At 36.2% G+C, this 15,388-nt stretch overlaps 2 protein-coding genes and 1 long non-coding RNA gene across 3 annotated transcripts; 1 reads left to right on the top strand and 2 right to left on the bottom strand.

Moving 5' to 3' along the window:
• Positions 1–535: 535 nt before the first annotated feature.
• Positions 536–12,140, bottom strand: LOC116713494 (uncharacterized). The gene is made up of 3 exons (XR_004337877.1): positions 12,027–12,140; positions 761–766; positions 536–547 (listed from the first exon to the last, which is right to left on the bottom strand). It is a non-coding gene; the product is annotated as an uncharacterized LOC116713494 (long non-coding RNA).
• Positions 850–6,224, bottom strand: dnajc12 (DnaJ (Hsp40) homolog, subfamily C, member 12). Its single transcript, XM_032553670.1, has 5 exons — positions 5,633–6,224; positions 3,398–3,476; positions 2,566–2,705; positions 2,357–2,477; positions 850–1,324 (listed from the first exon to the last, which is right to left on the bottom strand). Exons 1-5 carry the CDS (start codon positions 5,708–5,710, stop codon positions 1,242–1,244), a joined length of 501 nt encoding a protein of 166 aa, XP_032409561.1. The 5' UTR covers positions 5,711–6,224; the 3' UTR covers positions 850–1,241.
• sirt1 (sirtuin 1) lies at positions 6,288–14,563 on the top strand. The gene is made up of 9 exons (XM_032553669.1): positions 6,288–6,677; positions 7,236–7,358; positions 7,473–7,708; positions 7,787–7,939; positions 8,196–8,343; positions 8,427–8,506; positions 10,237–10,420; positions 10,509–10,982; positions 12,600–14,563. The coding sequence occupies exons 1-9, from the start codon at positions 6,326–6,328 to the stop codon at positions 12,881–12,883; spliced, it is 2,034 nt and encodes a 677-aa protein (XP_032409560.1). The 5' UTR covers positions 6,288–6,325; the 3' UTR covers positions 12,884–14,563.
• The last annotated feature ends 825 nt before the right edge of the window (positions 14,564–15,388 follow it).

Below are 15,388 nucleotides of genomic sequence, written 5' to 3'. Positions count from 1 at the left end.
AACATTTCTTAATATTCTTAATATTAATCGTTAATGTTTATTAAGTGTTCAGCTAATAAATAAAAAGATGTTAAGTGTTAAATTATGAATAGTAAAGTCTTGTTGAGAGTCTAAGAACGAAGAAAAATAATCAATTATTTATTTTTACATTTATATTTACCTTTTCTTTAGATTTTTAAATTACAAAGTAGCAACTTTGCTTTTGTTTTTAGGTTTTAAGACATTTTCTTCAGTACACTCTTGAACTTTAATGACAATTAGGTGATTTACAAAGTACTGATGAAAAAAAGCTAATAAAACAGAAATACCTGTTTTATCCTTTTATGGTTATTTTCTGGGAAAATATAGTGAACATATTGCATGAAAACACCTAAAATAGCTAAAGCTAGCATTTTAAAATTGCCTTTACATTTTTAACATGGTCTTTTAACAATGCAAACAAACACAGGAGACCTAAAGATTCCTCAAACATGCCAGAAAGATTCAAGGCAACAACATTGTAGCATGACATAAAGCGCAAAACAATGATTTGGCATAATGCACCCCTCTTTAAATCTGTATTTTATTGTTAGAAACAACATCACTACCAACAAATTATTTTTTAGTATTTGCAGGTGGTGTGTGTTGCATAAAAAAAATTGTATTACCAATTTTCTTCTGGTAAGCAAAGATTTAAACAAAATATAAGTTTACTCTCTTTTAATTACATACATATAAATTATCTTGCGCTCAGTTAATGTAGATCAGCAGCGGCTGTAACTCTGGCCTGAACCCAAATAGAGTAATGTCTAATCCTGAAACATGAACATTTAATATCAAATTCACACCAGATAATGAAAAAATAATAAATCACATTGAAACTGTAGTTTATTTGAAAAACAAAACCATTTTGAACAGCAGTCAGTGGCACAAAAAGCTGAAATTCCTCTGTTTAGTTTAAAAGACGAGACAAATACGGAAAAAAAGGAAACATATAACCTATCAAATGTATTACATCCAGAGCATTAACAGCAAAAGTTACACAAAACATTAAAAATCATTTACATTTTGATTTTATCAGATAAAATATGGAACATGTAATTTTTATACATCTGGAACGGAAACATTCACATCCACACATTTTTTATAGCATAGACACAAACTAAATATTCATAAGAAGGCAGAAACTTTAGCAGCTGAATGCCTGAAAACAGCAGGAAGCAAATACTTAAAGAGAGTAATGAGAGCTAGCATTTATGAAATTATATTTCATAATTTCTGAACTTCTGCAGCAGACACGATGGAGAGTCGGAGGCCCAACGGAAACGCTGATGATAAAAATCGCCTGATTGGAAAAAAAATAATAAAAGATTATTTTAAGATAGGCAATGACGTGAAAATTAAGATAAATATCCCTTCATCTTTCCATATTTGTGTATTTTTTTGGGATTTTGTCTGGTAGCATCTAACTGAGAAATGGAAAGAAAAGAACTCATTGTTTTCAAACATTATATGACTATTTTCAAATTAAAATCTGAAAGGTGCGGTGTGCATGTCTTAAATACCACCATCCACATTTATTCTTTGAAGACTCTTGGTTCTTGGTCAGAACACAAATTTGACTTAAAAATAAATCTCAGATTTATTTATTTTTTCATTCTTTTCTAAAAACAAAATAAAAAAATGACAGAAACACTTTCAAAAAGTGACTTTTATGTCAGTCATCCATTTTATGGATTATATGGCATAATATCAGTGCCATGATATGATAATATTTTGCTTAATTACAAGAATAAAGTAATAATATTGGAGGAATAAAGATGCAATTTTACCAGAACATCTAAAAATTGTGGGAAAAAAGTTGTTTTAATGAGGAAAAAAAAGCTTTGATAGAGTTATAAAGGTCTAAAAAGTCTCAGTAGTTTACAAAATTATTTCTAAGTAATGCTATTGATAATTATTTTATTCTAATGTGTTAGAAGACGGAGTATTTCCTGATCTGTAAAGCTGATACCAAAGCTTAACTTCACAAAATGCTCAACATTTCTCATTTTTAGTTTTTGTTGGTTTTCACATTGGTGTGCAACTTTATTCTCACATGAAAAAGTGAGAATAAAAAATACAGTTTTTTATTGCACAAAAACTGTATTTTTGCAATATTTTGACTTTATTGTCACAGTTTTAAAAAATGTAACCCGGCCTTAACATTTTGCTGTAGAATTGACCTGAATTCAAAGTCCATATAATCAGAACCCTCGTCAAACAAGTTGGCAGCCAAGATGATTCGATTTCTATGTATTTTACTGGACTAGCAGACAAGTTTAGATATATTTATTAAAGTTTTTTTTTTTTTAAATACCTGATGTTATTTACTTACTTAATGCTGCTTCTTTTGAAGGATTCTCCGATGTTTCGTCGGTCTGTGAAGCAGCCAGATCTTCCGGTTTGCAGGACTCCAGCATCGGTTCCTTCTTGGTTCTCACAGCCCAATGCATCGACTGCAAACGCAAAAAAAAGCTGCGCCAGTTAGTTAACTGCAGCTGCTTCAAAAGCTGGAAACCTACAGAGATTGAAGATGCTTCGTACCGTTTTTACCGAATCATTCAGGGCTCGCCATTCGTGGAAGGGAATACTAATCCCGCTTCTTTTCCACAGGTCGTAGTTTCTCCGTTTGGCTTCGTCACACAGAATTTCTTTGGCTTCTTGCAGCTTTTGGAAATCAGCCACTGACCAGAAGAAAGCAAATTCTTACAATAATTATGTCTAAGACATATTAATAATAATCTAGAATGTAAAGAAAAAGCAGCCTCTTGTCTTATGCTATTTTCTGGAGGCCCTTAAAAACTTTGACTAAAATTACAGTTTTATAAATAGATGTGATAAATGCAAGTTTTTGCTATATTTCAGTTTTTCATGGAATAATTTCATTTTATTTCCACAACAGAATGACACTAAAAGTACCATAAATTTTTATTCATATCTATTTTTCTTGTTATTAGGCTGGAAACTGTATGCAAATATCAAATTATTATTTATTATTATTTAATTTCCCTTTGGGATTAATAGAGTATTTTTGAATTCAAAAACTCCATATGTGAAAATGTACCCATCGTCTTTCTGAAAAAGATTTATGTTTTCTCTTTATATGAAAACCTAAAAATAGGAATAAAATGCTGGTTCTTTAAAAATCACAACAGATTTACTGCAATTGATAACTTGTCAAAAATTATAAGATGTCTTTTTTCAAAGACAAGGTAATTTTTGTGTCTTTAAACTTGTTTTGTTTAGCTGGACTGAGTGGAAAAGTGGCTCTATGGAATGCAAAGGTTGCAGAACACGGGTCTATCTCATACAATCGCAAAAAACCCGTTGAATTCACAGATGTCTTCAGTTGAAGAGAAGTTAATCTGAGACTCACCTGCTGTTGGGTTGTCCTGGTGTTTATCTGGGTGACATGCTAAGGCTCTGATCTTGTATTCATTCTGAATCTGCTCGGTCTTTAAGAAAACATACACAAAACAGAAAAACAATTCAGATACATTTCAATAATATTGTCTCTGATGCCTGGAAATTGAGTTGCTAGCATCATCAGACCGTCACACAGCAACTGTCTTCACTCAGAGGCAGGGGCGCTGCCAGGAACCTTGGGCCCCCTCACCAAAAATAAAATTGGGTCCCCCTATGCAGCTGCTGTTACAATTTCTCGAGTCTATCTGACCCATCAAAAGCGTCACAATTTTTAAGGCTTGCAACGGCCTTGCTTTCTTTGGTCCAATACTGATAACTAGCACAATATTTACTGCTCATGAATTTTACCTGCAACAGTCCACATACAGTATGCAAGTAGGTTGCTTAAATTTTTTCTATTAGTTTTAGATTAGTGAAATGTCTCTCCCCACAAGCAACAGCCATAGGCAACCCGTAGAATATTCATGAAGCAATCCAGACTTCTCAAAAAACGCTATGATGTTGCATTTTATTCAAGCTGCAGTTTATAACTTTAATAAAAAATATGTTTTCTCCATGTTCGTTAAAGCTGTCACCATGTTGTGACAGTTTGTTATGAGACAGAAAATCTGTGAAAACAATCAATCTCCTCCACCTGCTCCTTGAGCTGCTAAAGTAATGCAACGGTCCGGCCAAAACAACCAATCAGAACCAGGAGGAGGGTCTTAGTGCTGTCAATCAATTCATTCACTGCTAAATGTGCTAATGGTGAAAAAACAACTTATCATTACAGGAAAATCATTTATCTGCCGTCACTGGTAGCTATGCTAACTAGACTAAGCATTTACAACAGGCTATGCTAGCTGCAGCTTAGCACAGAGTGAGGGGGAGGAAGGATGAGCAGCACCACATGAGATTATGATTGACAGCACTAAAACTCTCCTGCCACTGACTGGTTGTTTCTAGCACTTTGAGAAAGCAGAGGAAATAGATTTTTCACAGATTATCTCTCATACTATACTGTCACAACATAATGACAGTTTAACAAATATGTGAAAAAAAAATATATTTTTATAAAAAGTTACATACTGCAGCTTTAATTTCATTTAGGTGAGCGCAGGTCAGGAGGGATGTGAGTTAGAGCTGCTGCTGACTGACTCATCTGTTGTTAAGTGATAAAAGGTACAGGGACACGTTAAATATATGATATCTTGGTATTTTTTTCCTTAATTCATTAAATGCTAGTGAAATGGAGGCAAACAGTCTGTAGCTAAGCTAACTATGCTAAATGGTTGATAATCTCACACAGTCTACAGACCTCTCTTGGAGAAAAACTGGGTAATAAATTAACTCTCTTGCCTTTTTCTCTCTCTCCCTCTCTATTTTTTTCTCTATTTTTTTAAAACCTGTATTTATAATTTTTCTTGGCGGCATAGTAACAGCCACAGTCGTTCTTGTCTTCTACTGGCTGCTGCTGAACATCATCAAGGCTCCAAGCAGGAACGAACCATTTCATGCAGATCCAGGAGGTTCAGGGCAAATATGGATGTGTGTTTTCTGGTCTGGGAGGGGTAACATTTCATTTTTACTGCTAAAAACAATCTTTGAAAACACAATAGGATTAATTTTGTAATTAACAATGCCCCCTTTTTTATTTCTATGAACAAAAAATAAATAAATAAATTGTGGAGGGCCCCCTGTTGGTCAGGGGCCCTTAGAATTGTCATAACTTTCCCCCCCCTATAGGGCGCCCCTGGTCAGAGGCCTCTTCAGATTCGTTGCAAAACTGACTGCTACCAGAAATGGCTCCTGCACAGAGCATCACCATCCACAACGACTCTAAGCAGATACTAAGATGATGAATTCAAGCTCTAGTTTAAAAACTACAAAACGCAGACTCTTCACAACAGGACTAAATTACTCTCTTCTAATAGCAGAGTCTTTCAAATCCAGTTTTTGATCTGTAAAAGGTTTATTTGATTTGCGAAAGATCACTGTCATGAAGCAACAGGTTTCACATAAATTTACTTTGAATAACAAAAATGAACTGAGTCTTTAAATAACAATTTATTTATTTATCAATAATAGTCATCCAATACTCTATGCTTCTGGATTAGTATTTAAAGAAACGTGTTTTTATTGGTCATGCGAAGATGTAATGTTCCAGCAAATAGACAGAGCCTTGAGTCATCCACTGGCAACTTACCGATGACAGTTCATCACAACCTAACAACCCGTAGTAATCCTCCAAGTCTTCAGGTTTACGACCCAAAATAGCCTCCATTTATGAGTTGTTTAGAAAAACGTTTGTGGTCGCTTTTTATCGCAACCTGATGCAGCTGCGTCAGATTACAACTGTTTATTTCACGGACTGGTCTAGCTCGGCCTCTCCCCAAACGTTTTATAGCATTGCTGATTAAAAAAAAATTACACTAAAGACACATTAAACTGATAAGAATGTCAATCAAATCTCCTCAGTTGAATAAACGTGTCCGTCCTTTTCTCGCGTGACGTATGTTGCATTCAAGAGTTTCGGTGAAACCTCTGAGCTAAAAGTGCATATAAGATAAATATGTATTTGTCATTAGTTTTATGCTTAGAAAACCAATGTGCATGTCCGGGCAACTTAAATCAATTAAAATATAGTAACTCAATCACTATTCACTCATCAGAAGGCTAGAATTTTGCGCTTCAATCCCATTTTAGAACAGTTTTAGCGATTCGTTTATGGCTTTAACGCATTTTTCTTTGAGTATTTGAACGCAGCACCAATTTGTTGTGGTTTAATATCACCGACGCACAATGGGGACATTTCGCTCATTCTTACTGGCGGAGAGCAAGTCACGTGATGCCAGCTGTCCGAGACGAAGGAGCTGCGCAGCGGGTCTGTGGGCTGAAGATGGCGGACAGAGAGAACGCTCTCGGAACTGCTTATTCAGGAACCTCTGAGATGGACGAGCCTATTGCAAAAAGGTCAAAAATCAATTCGGTGACCAACCACGGACCTAGAGCCATAGAAACGGATACAATCTCTTGCGTTTCGCCGGCCATTGGGAGCCGGGAAGAGGCGGGGAATTGTGCCGAGACAGCGGAGAAGAAGGAAGCGAAGCCGGTGATGATGGCGGTGGAGCAGGCCCTGGCATCGCGAGGCGGGGACAACAATGGACTGAGTCTGCCGGTCTCCGAGCCGCACAAACTAGCTGGGCAATTAGGCGACAGCACCGCCTTTGGTGCAACTGAGGAAGGTGCCGGTATGTAGAGCGATGGACGTCCCTTCTACGGCAACGCTGGTTGGCTTACCAACTCAATCAAATCACCGGCTAGCTACTTAGATTTTTACGATAGCGAAACTGTGTTATTCTCTTCTCTTACTAAAGTATTATATTGCCCTTTTCATTATTTTTATTAGGGTTTCTGAAGAAGAACAGAAAGCTTTCAGCTGCGCTTGTGAATTAGACAACTTTTTTCAATGGGAATAAACTTGGATACCAACTTTGCGTCAGTTAGCCGATGTAGCGCTAAATTCTGTACACCATTCATCTGAGATCCGCCTTTTTTAAGGCATCCTGCTGCATTGCCTTTGCATAAAGGTGTTGTAATTCATTCTGATAATTTGGACACTTTTAAGATTATAATAGTTTTTATCAATTATTAGACTATTTTACTGCATATGCTAATATGCCTCTGCTTACTTCGCCTTTTTGTAGCAATAGGAGAGCCATTTTGTAATAGATTAAGTTATTTCATTGTATCGAACTATGACCATTTACCAGTCAGCTTCAGCCTTTTTTCCCTCCCTCTCTTTACAGATTTTCTTGGACATAACGATCTGCTTTGCAATGGTCTTGCTGTCACACCAGAGCACATTGATGAGGAAGATGACAGATCTTCACATGCAAGTTCCAGTGACTGGACTCCTCAACCGCAAATAAGTAATTTGGAGAATTTTACTGTCACTTCCTACCAGAAAGTTCTAGTTATTACGTTTATTACTAATCTAAATTACATTAACCCTTGTTTTTCTGTCATGTTTCATCTGTTAACAGATTCATACAGTTATATACAGCAGCACATCAGAGAGACAGATCCACGGGCCATTCTGAGGGATCTGCTTCCTGAAACCATCCTCCCTCCAGACCTGGATGATATGACGTTATGGCAGATAATCATCAACATTTCTGAGCCTCCAAAAAGAAGAAAACGAAAGGATATCAACACCCTGGAAGACGTGGTGAAGCTGCTTCATGAAAGCAAAAGGATCCTAGTCCTGACTGGAGCTGGTGTATGTATTTGTACTTATTTTAAAAATGTCTAATTTGAAATGTTATTATTAAAATATCTATTTTGTGTGTGTTTTTAGGTGTCCGTTTCATGTGGAATACCAGATTTTCGCTCCAGAGATGGAATTTATGCACGACTTGCTGTAGATTTTCCTGATCTTCCAGATCCTCAATCAATGTTTGATATTGAATATTTTAGAAGAGACCCTAGACCCTTTTTCAAGTTTGCTAAGGTTTGTTCATGCCTTCTCATCTTTTTATTACAATGATAAATGATTGCTGACAAGTTTCATTCAGCAACTTAAATCAAATCAAATCAAATTTTATTTGTATAGCACATTTCAGCAGCAAGGCATTTCAAAGTGCTTTACATCACAGAAACACAATACAACATAGAACTTAGTAAAATTTTAAAATGTTAGAAGCTAGTGGAAGGTAAATATGGGCTTTTATATTCAGTTAATGTTGAATTTGCTCCTTTTCTTGCAGGAGATCTTCCCCGGTCAGTTCCAGCCATCGCCCTGTCACAGATTTATATCAATGCTGGATAAACAAGGGAAGCTGCTTCGCAATTACACTCAAAACATTGATACGTTGGAGCAAGTGGCCGGAGTTCAGCGAATCATCCAGTGCCATGGTGAGTTTTTATTTTGTTTCCTGCTCTATAATCCCTTTCTATATGGTGATTTAAAAACAACACACTGCTTTTTGTCCTTTCAGGATCATTTGCTACTGCTTCGTGTCTTGTCTGTAAACACAAGGTGGATTGTGAGGCGATAAGGGCTGACATCCTCAATCAGGTATTTATTGATTAAAAACCGGTTCAAGTCTGTTCAAAAATGCGGCCTTAGGCATTACAAGTAAATAAAATACAATTATTATTTATGAATTTGGAAATAAAATGGGCTAAAAATTGAACTTCAAATATTCATATGCAGTTTGGAAGAAGTGAGCTGTAAAAATTTATACAAAAAGGTAAATTCATAGAAATTTTGTTGACTAAAAATGTTGAAGTTAAAAGATTATTGTAGTTGTTTGTATAGATTTTATGTGACCCCAAATTTGCTTCTGCAGCAAATGAAGCTGATGGAAACTTTTTATAATTTATTAGGATGCGCTTTTCAGTCACAAATTTGTAGTATTTTCCTTTTATTAGCTGTGTTTTATTTTTGCTTTTAATATTATAGAAAGTAGGGCAACAAACATTCAGCAACTACTTACTCATTTGTTTACTCAGTTCTTGTTTTTGTTCCAAGGAATAGACTGAAAATATTTTCAAGAGGAACAAAATTGAAAATATTCGACCCGTAAACTTATGGAGCTGTTTGGCTTTTTAGGCATCTATAATAGATTTTTTTCTTTTGTTTTATTATAATATTAGCAAGTAAAAGGAAATAATCCACCACAAAATCATTTTGTGTTTTTAACCCTCTATGGCATGGCGTTGCCCTCAGGCAACAAACCACATATCTGTACCTCACATTGCTCCTTTATTTTATTTTTTGGGGGGCATGATTTTTGACATATTTTTGTCCGAAAAAAAGTTTTTTTATGAATATAGTTTTTGTTTGATTTGTATTTCATTTCTCATAATCAGTGTAGAAAATCTTGGTGTTCTAGACCAATGTTACCCTGAGGCAACAAACCCAAATCTGGTTCCAGGAGGTGTCAGAGTCCGATTTTATGATTGACATGTAATTAGGGACCACCAAGCTCCCAAAGAATGCAGGAAAATATTTTTTCCCCCAAAAAATAAAAAGTCATGCCATAGAGGGTTAATTTGGCGTAAAAATGTTTTCAACTTGCCAATTTTGGCCTGCAGTGCAAAAAGTTTGGTCACCACCGTCATAAACACTGTTTCCAGCTATGATTATTATTTTACCATTTAAATGTACAATTTTTGTAGCATTGCATTAGAAGAGTTTGAAGTAAACAGCAACATTTAAAACAAGTTTTTCACACATGCCTGTAGTGATTTAAAGCTTTTTTTTTTTTTTTTACATATTTGTTGAAGCTGTCACTATGTTGAGACAGATATGTGAAAAAGAAATCTAGCTCCTGTGTTTTCTTCCAGTGCTAACTAGCGTTAGCATTCACAACATGATACGCGAGCTGCAGCGTAGCAGAGACAAAGGGAGGATTAAAACCCGCTTCCTGGCTCTGATTGGTTGTTTCTAGTTAGCATAGCTACCAGTGTTGGTGGATAAACAGCTTTCCTGTAACGGTAAGTTGTTACTCTGCCATTAGCACATTTAGCAGTGAGTACACAAGATTTATTGACAGTGCTAAGCCCCGCCTCCTGGCTCTGATTGGTTGTTTTAGTGCGTTTTTTTAGATGGTAATGGCAGCTCAGGGAGGAGGTGGAGGAGACTGGTATCTTTTCATAGATTATTTATCTCATGTTGTAACGTCACAACATGGTGACAGTTTTATGTTAGAAACATATTTTATATAAACATTACATACTGCAGCTTTAACCAGCATGGAAACTCTTAATTAACCGTAATGAATAACCAAAGTCTTCCTGCAGGTCGTCCCCCGTTGCCCCCGGTGTTTGGACATTCCTCTGGCCATCATGAAACCTGACATTGTGTTTTTTGGAGAGAATCTTCCAGAACTTTTCCACAGAGCCATGAAGCAGGACAAAGACGAGGTCGACCTTCTGATCGTCATCGGGTCGTCTCTAAAAGTCCGACCGGTCGCCCTCATCCCGAGTACGTCTTACCGGAATCTTCTTCCTGTTGTCCGTTGAAGGTTTTGGGTGCCGTAATTTCAGTTTTTTCTTTTCCTGTCTTCGTCCAGACTCCATTCCTCATGAAGTGCCTCAGGTTCTGATCAACAGGGAGCCGCTGCCTCATCTGAACTTTGACGTGGAGCTGCTGGGCGACTGCGATGGCATCATCAACGAACTCTGCCATCGGCTGGGCGGAGACTTCGAGCAGCTCTGCTTCAACACTCTAACCCTCAACGAGATCACAGAGAAACCGCCGCGGTTAGCAGAGCCGCCGCCGCCGGACGAGGCTTCCACTGACCCAGCGGACAAACCTCCAGAAGAGACAGAGAGCAAGAATGTCAAGGAAACTGTAACGCCGTCCGAGCCTTGTTCGAACGCGGCGAGTCGAAGCACGGATGACGCCGAGTCGCCGGAGCCTCAGAGAGAGGACGTAGCGAAAGACGAGGCGGGCGAGGCGAAGAGCCAAACCTCAGTGCTGGACAATCGAAAGCGATACTGGATGAGTCGGGTCAGCAGGAGTCCAATCAGCAAACGGCTTGAAGGTGAGTTAGAGACATGCAGCAAAAATCATTTAAAAGGGCGGTGTTGTATTTTGCTAACAAATATCGCCATTTTATAGAAAAATCAATTAATTATGTTACCTTCAGTTCTACAAAATATTATACATATCAAATTTGACTTGAAATTGGGTCTCTGTCACTTTAAGAAGGTCCTGCTCTTTCTGAAACTTTGCCTTGATTGAACATTTAACACTGGAACCAGAAGCAATTTTAAATATCCAAAGTAAATTATAAAATAAAATGAGTTATGGAGTCTCTGCAAACAACAAATGTGTAGTTGAGACCAAAGCACCAAAATAAAGACTTTTGTCATCCAGTTTTTTAAGAAAAATTGGAAAAAAGAAAAACAATAAATCATGCAAATGGAAATTGTTTTAATTTATCACGCGAATAATTGATTTATTGTAACAGACTTTTCACCAGCGCTGCACTGAGAAGTAGCTCATATAATGATTATTATTCTCTCATTTGGTTAAAAATAATAATAAAATCTGTGTAGTAGTTAAGCCAAAACTGCACAAAAAAATATAATTTTATACTTAAGGTAAAAACACATTTGTCTGTAAATATGTTTTAGCCAAAACTCTTTTAAGTGTCGTAATTTTAGCCCCAGCTATTTCAAATCCTATTTTTAAACATTTAAATTAGGCATATCTAGCTATCTAATCAGTCAAGGCAAAAATAATAAACAGATCAGCCCTACTTTGTATTAATGTTAAGTTGAGTAGAGATTTTTGTTTTGTTTTGTTTTATGATCAAACATTCACTAAAGGAATGCTGTGTTATTACATTTTAGGCTATAAATGTTTTTTTTTATTTAAAAAGAGGAGTTATTTTTTTTATTTGCATGTTTTTGTGTATTTTTAATTTATAAAATAAATTTAAAGCTGCAGTTTGTAACTTTTATTTAAAAAATGGTTTTTATTTCTGTCACAATGTTTGACACAAGTTTATGAGGCAGAAAATCTGTGATAAGATCGATCTTCACCTCCTTCCTGTGATTCTATGTCTGCGAGAAAAACGCACCAAAAACAACCAATCACAGCCAGGAGGAGGGGCTTAGCGCTGTCAATCAATCTCATGTATCCCTGATAAATGTACTGATGGTGGAGAAAGAACTTAATGATACAGAAAAAAACATTTATCATTTGTCAGCGATTATGCTAATTAGCCTTAGCATTCATGACAGAGGGGAAGAGGGAACTAGCAGACAGAGTGATTGACAGCGCTAAGACCCGCCTCCTGGCTCTGATTGGCTGTTTCACATTAGAACTGGAAGAAGGCAGAGGAGCTGGATTTTTTTCATAGTTTTCTTATACTATACTGTCACAACATGGTGACAGTTTCAACAAATTTGTAAAAATGTTTTTTATAAAAGTTACATTCTGCAGTTTTAAGGGAAGAAATAAAAAAATTTCTGAATTCATCTGATTAATCATCACAATAATTAATTACTAAAATAATGAAAAATATGCTGTAATATGATGCATATTTTAGGCACGTTAATGGTAATGAATGAAGAGTTGTAATGTTTACTTAAAAAAAAAAATCCAGATTATCTCTAAATGTGACACTGGGCGTTGTGTTGGTTTTCTGCAGGCGGTCAGTACCTTTTCCAAGCACCGAATCGATACATCTTCCACGGCGCCGAGGTCTACTCCGACTCAGAGGAGGACGAGACGTCGAGTTCCTGCGGGAGCGACAGCGACGGCTCCGACTGCAGCCAGGACGGGCCGGAGGACTGCAGCGAGGCCGAGGACGGCGCCCGGCCGGCGGGCGACGAGGCGACCCACAGAGACACGTTACCACTAAACGAAGAGGCCACGCCCACTCTGCAGACGGACTTCACATCAGAACACTCTGAGAGGACCACACATCTCTAGGCGTACATTTCACAAAGCACTAACTGTCTTCTTGGGTTTATATATATATATATACATATATATATATATAAAAGACGCATAAATATGTTCTTATATTTTTGGCTGTCATACTTACTGTTATTTTTTCATAAAGCTGAAATGGCATCTCACACGTGTGCATAAACATAGCAGGTCTCTTCTTGTTCGGGTTGGTCGAAAGCTTCATGAGCTGTTTGGTTTCGTTTCATTGCATCCATTTTTTCTCTTAAATTCACCCACTCTGTTCCTGCAACACTTTGTTCTATGACGGTATTTTAAAGCCACTGTAAATGGGGGGAAAAAGACAGAATTTCTAACAAAACAACTCAACAATTTCTGAGTTTGGAAAGTTTAACAATTGCTTTAAAGAGATCTGAAATTTTGAGATGAGTCTTGGGAATTTCCTCGAAGAAACTTGAAAATTTGCGAGTTTTAAAAGTTGAAAATTGTTAGAAAAAATAAGAAATATTGAGATCCCACAATTTTTCTAGAAAGATTTTGATTTCTGAGTTTGAAAAGTTGAACATTTTCCTGAAAAAACATATTTGAGATTAATCTCAGCAATTTTTGAATTTGGAAAGTTGAAAAGTTGCTAGAAAAAAAATCTGAAACTTTCAGATTAATTTCAGAAACTTTCATAAAAAACCTTGAAAAATTGGAGTTTCAAAAGTTAAAAGTTTTTTCCTTAAGGAAATTTTAGTCCAAATTCTAGACATTTTATAAAAATTTGAGAATTTCAAATGTATGACTTCTTTCTAGCAAATTTTCAACTTTTAAAAGTCAGAATTTTTTTTTTTTTTTTAGAAAATTTCAAAGATTAATCTAAAAATTTCAGCATTTTTCTAGCAACTTTTCAAACTCAGAAATGGCCACGTTTATTCTTTCTAGACAACTTCTGAGATTAATCTAAAAATGTGAGTTTTTTGGTGAAAATATACTCTGTTTTTATGGGGTTTTTTTTACCCATCTACAATGGCTCTGATTCACGGTCATAATGTTGAGTTTTGTTCTCCTAAATCGCTCTGATTCTGACAGTGGTTTCTGATTAGGAAGCATGTACATTTAGAAGCCTGCTGCCTGTTTATTACTGGATTCTCAAGAGTTTCAGGCACATTTTTTGCTGATTTGTTAACCTGCATGAGATATAAAGTTCAGTTTTCCCCCTTTCTTTGGGTAAATTATGGAAATAAGGAACAGTACTCTTTAATTTCAAACCAAAGAAGGTATTACCTGCACACTCATCTGTGGTTTTGTACGTCCTGTCCTTTAAAATCTTCATTGGGCAGCTACTTTTCTGGTCAAGCCTCTTATTTTTATATTTGGGAGTGAGACATACTCGTCAACGGGTAGATGGTAGTTTTTAATTTGTATAAAGTTGTACCAGAGGCTTTATATGGAGGAGAGGTCTGGCTATACTGAGCTGTAAGCTGTAGAAATATACTCTAATCGAAAACCGGCACTTTTTTCTTTTCTGTACGACGTCCGGTTTTGTTGCCTCTCTTTGTTTTAGAGGGAAACGGAACTAAAATCCTGTTAGATTGGCTACAGCAAAACATTACATATGCTTTTTGGAGGCTGATGTTTTGTAAACCAGATTTAAAGAAATGTTTTTATATCATAACTGTTTCTTCTTTGGGGTCTGACTAAAAAACAAACAGAAAGCTCTTGCGATTTTTTTTTCTCAATTGAAGGCATCTTTTCTGCGCATGAAAAATAAAAACTTAATTAGAAAATGTGACTGAATTAAAACAGGGTGTCCGTGCATCCTTAAGTCTTAAAATATCTTAAATTAAGGCTTTAGAATGTCTTAAGTTCAATTTTAAAATAGTGGCGGTTATTATCTTAATTACAGATCTCACATTTTGTCATGACAGAACAATTTAATCTCGTTTATTCTATGAATTACTTTTTTTCTCGGGAATTTTCTGTCAGGCAAACGTTTGAGTCGCACCCAAGATGTGACTCGAGACCGTTGAGGCTAGCTAACTAGCTGCTAACATCAATGCTAACTAGCTGCTAACATCAATGCTAACTAGCTGTTTTGCGTCCGTGTTGGCTGGACGAAGTTTGTACAATTTTGTGGAGATACAAGTTTTTATTTTTTATTCATAATGGTCTTAAAATGTCTACAGAAACCACATAAAAACAAAAATGTAATAATTGATGGTTAAATCCAATCAAATATGATTTTTAGTTTTGACGAATGTTGATTCTTCATGCTTTTGAGCGGTATAAGTGAATAAATATGGAGGTAACGTGTCTGCGTCTTAACACGGCGTATTAGGGACATTGTAGATAAAAGAGTCAATTTTTGCCAAAAGACTTAGAAATTTTCTTGGGGAAAAAAATAGTAATGTCAAAACTCTAGAATGTTAGAATTAACCAAGTTGAAAATCCAACACATTCAGGTACAGCGGAGATGCTAGGTAGTTGAAACACCAAAACTCTAGAAATAACTTTATTGTCATATCCTCAGAAACAAATTGG

This window comes from Xiphophorus hellerii, chromosome 22 (assembly GCF_003331165.1).
Source record: "Xiphophorus hellerii strain 12219 chromosome 22, Xiphophorus_hellerii-4.1, whole genome shotgun sequence".
Taxonomy (NCBI): Eukaryota; Metazoa; Chordata; class Actinopteri; order Cyprinodontiformes; family Poeciliidae; genus Xiphophorus; species Xiphophorus hellerii.
Note: the sequence above shows the minus strand (reverse complement) of the source record. Positions and strands in the feature narration are given on the sequence as shown.

Bases quoted from the DNA above. Each gene is read 5' to 3' on its own strand.
- dnajc12 (XM_032553670.1), bottom strand. From the start codon at position 5,710: ATGGAGGCTATTTTGGGTCGTAAACCTGAAGACTTGGAGGATTACTAC. The intron at 3,477-5,632 runs GTAAGTTGCCAG...GTTTTCTTAAAG, and splicing joins GTTGTGATGAACTGTCATCG to ACCGAGCAGATTCAGAATGA. The intron at 1,325-2,356 runs GTAAGTAAATAA...TTTTCCAATCAG, and splicing joins TTCAAAAGAAGCAGCATTAA to GCGATTTTTATCATCAGCGT.
- sirt1 (XM_032553669.1), top strand. From the start codon at position 6,326: ATGGCGGACAGAGAGAACGCTCTCGGAACTGCTTATTCAGGAACCTCT. The intron at 7,709-7,786 runs GTATGTATTTGT...GTGTGTTTTTAG, and splicing joins TAGTCCTGACTGGAGCTGGT to GTGTCCGTTTCATGTGGAAT. The intron at 8,344-8,426 runs GTGAGTTTTTAT...TTGTCCTTTCAG, and splicing joins GCGAATCATCCAGTGCCATG to GATCATTTGCTACTGCTTCG.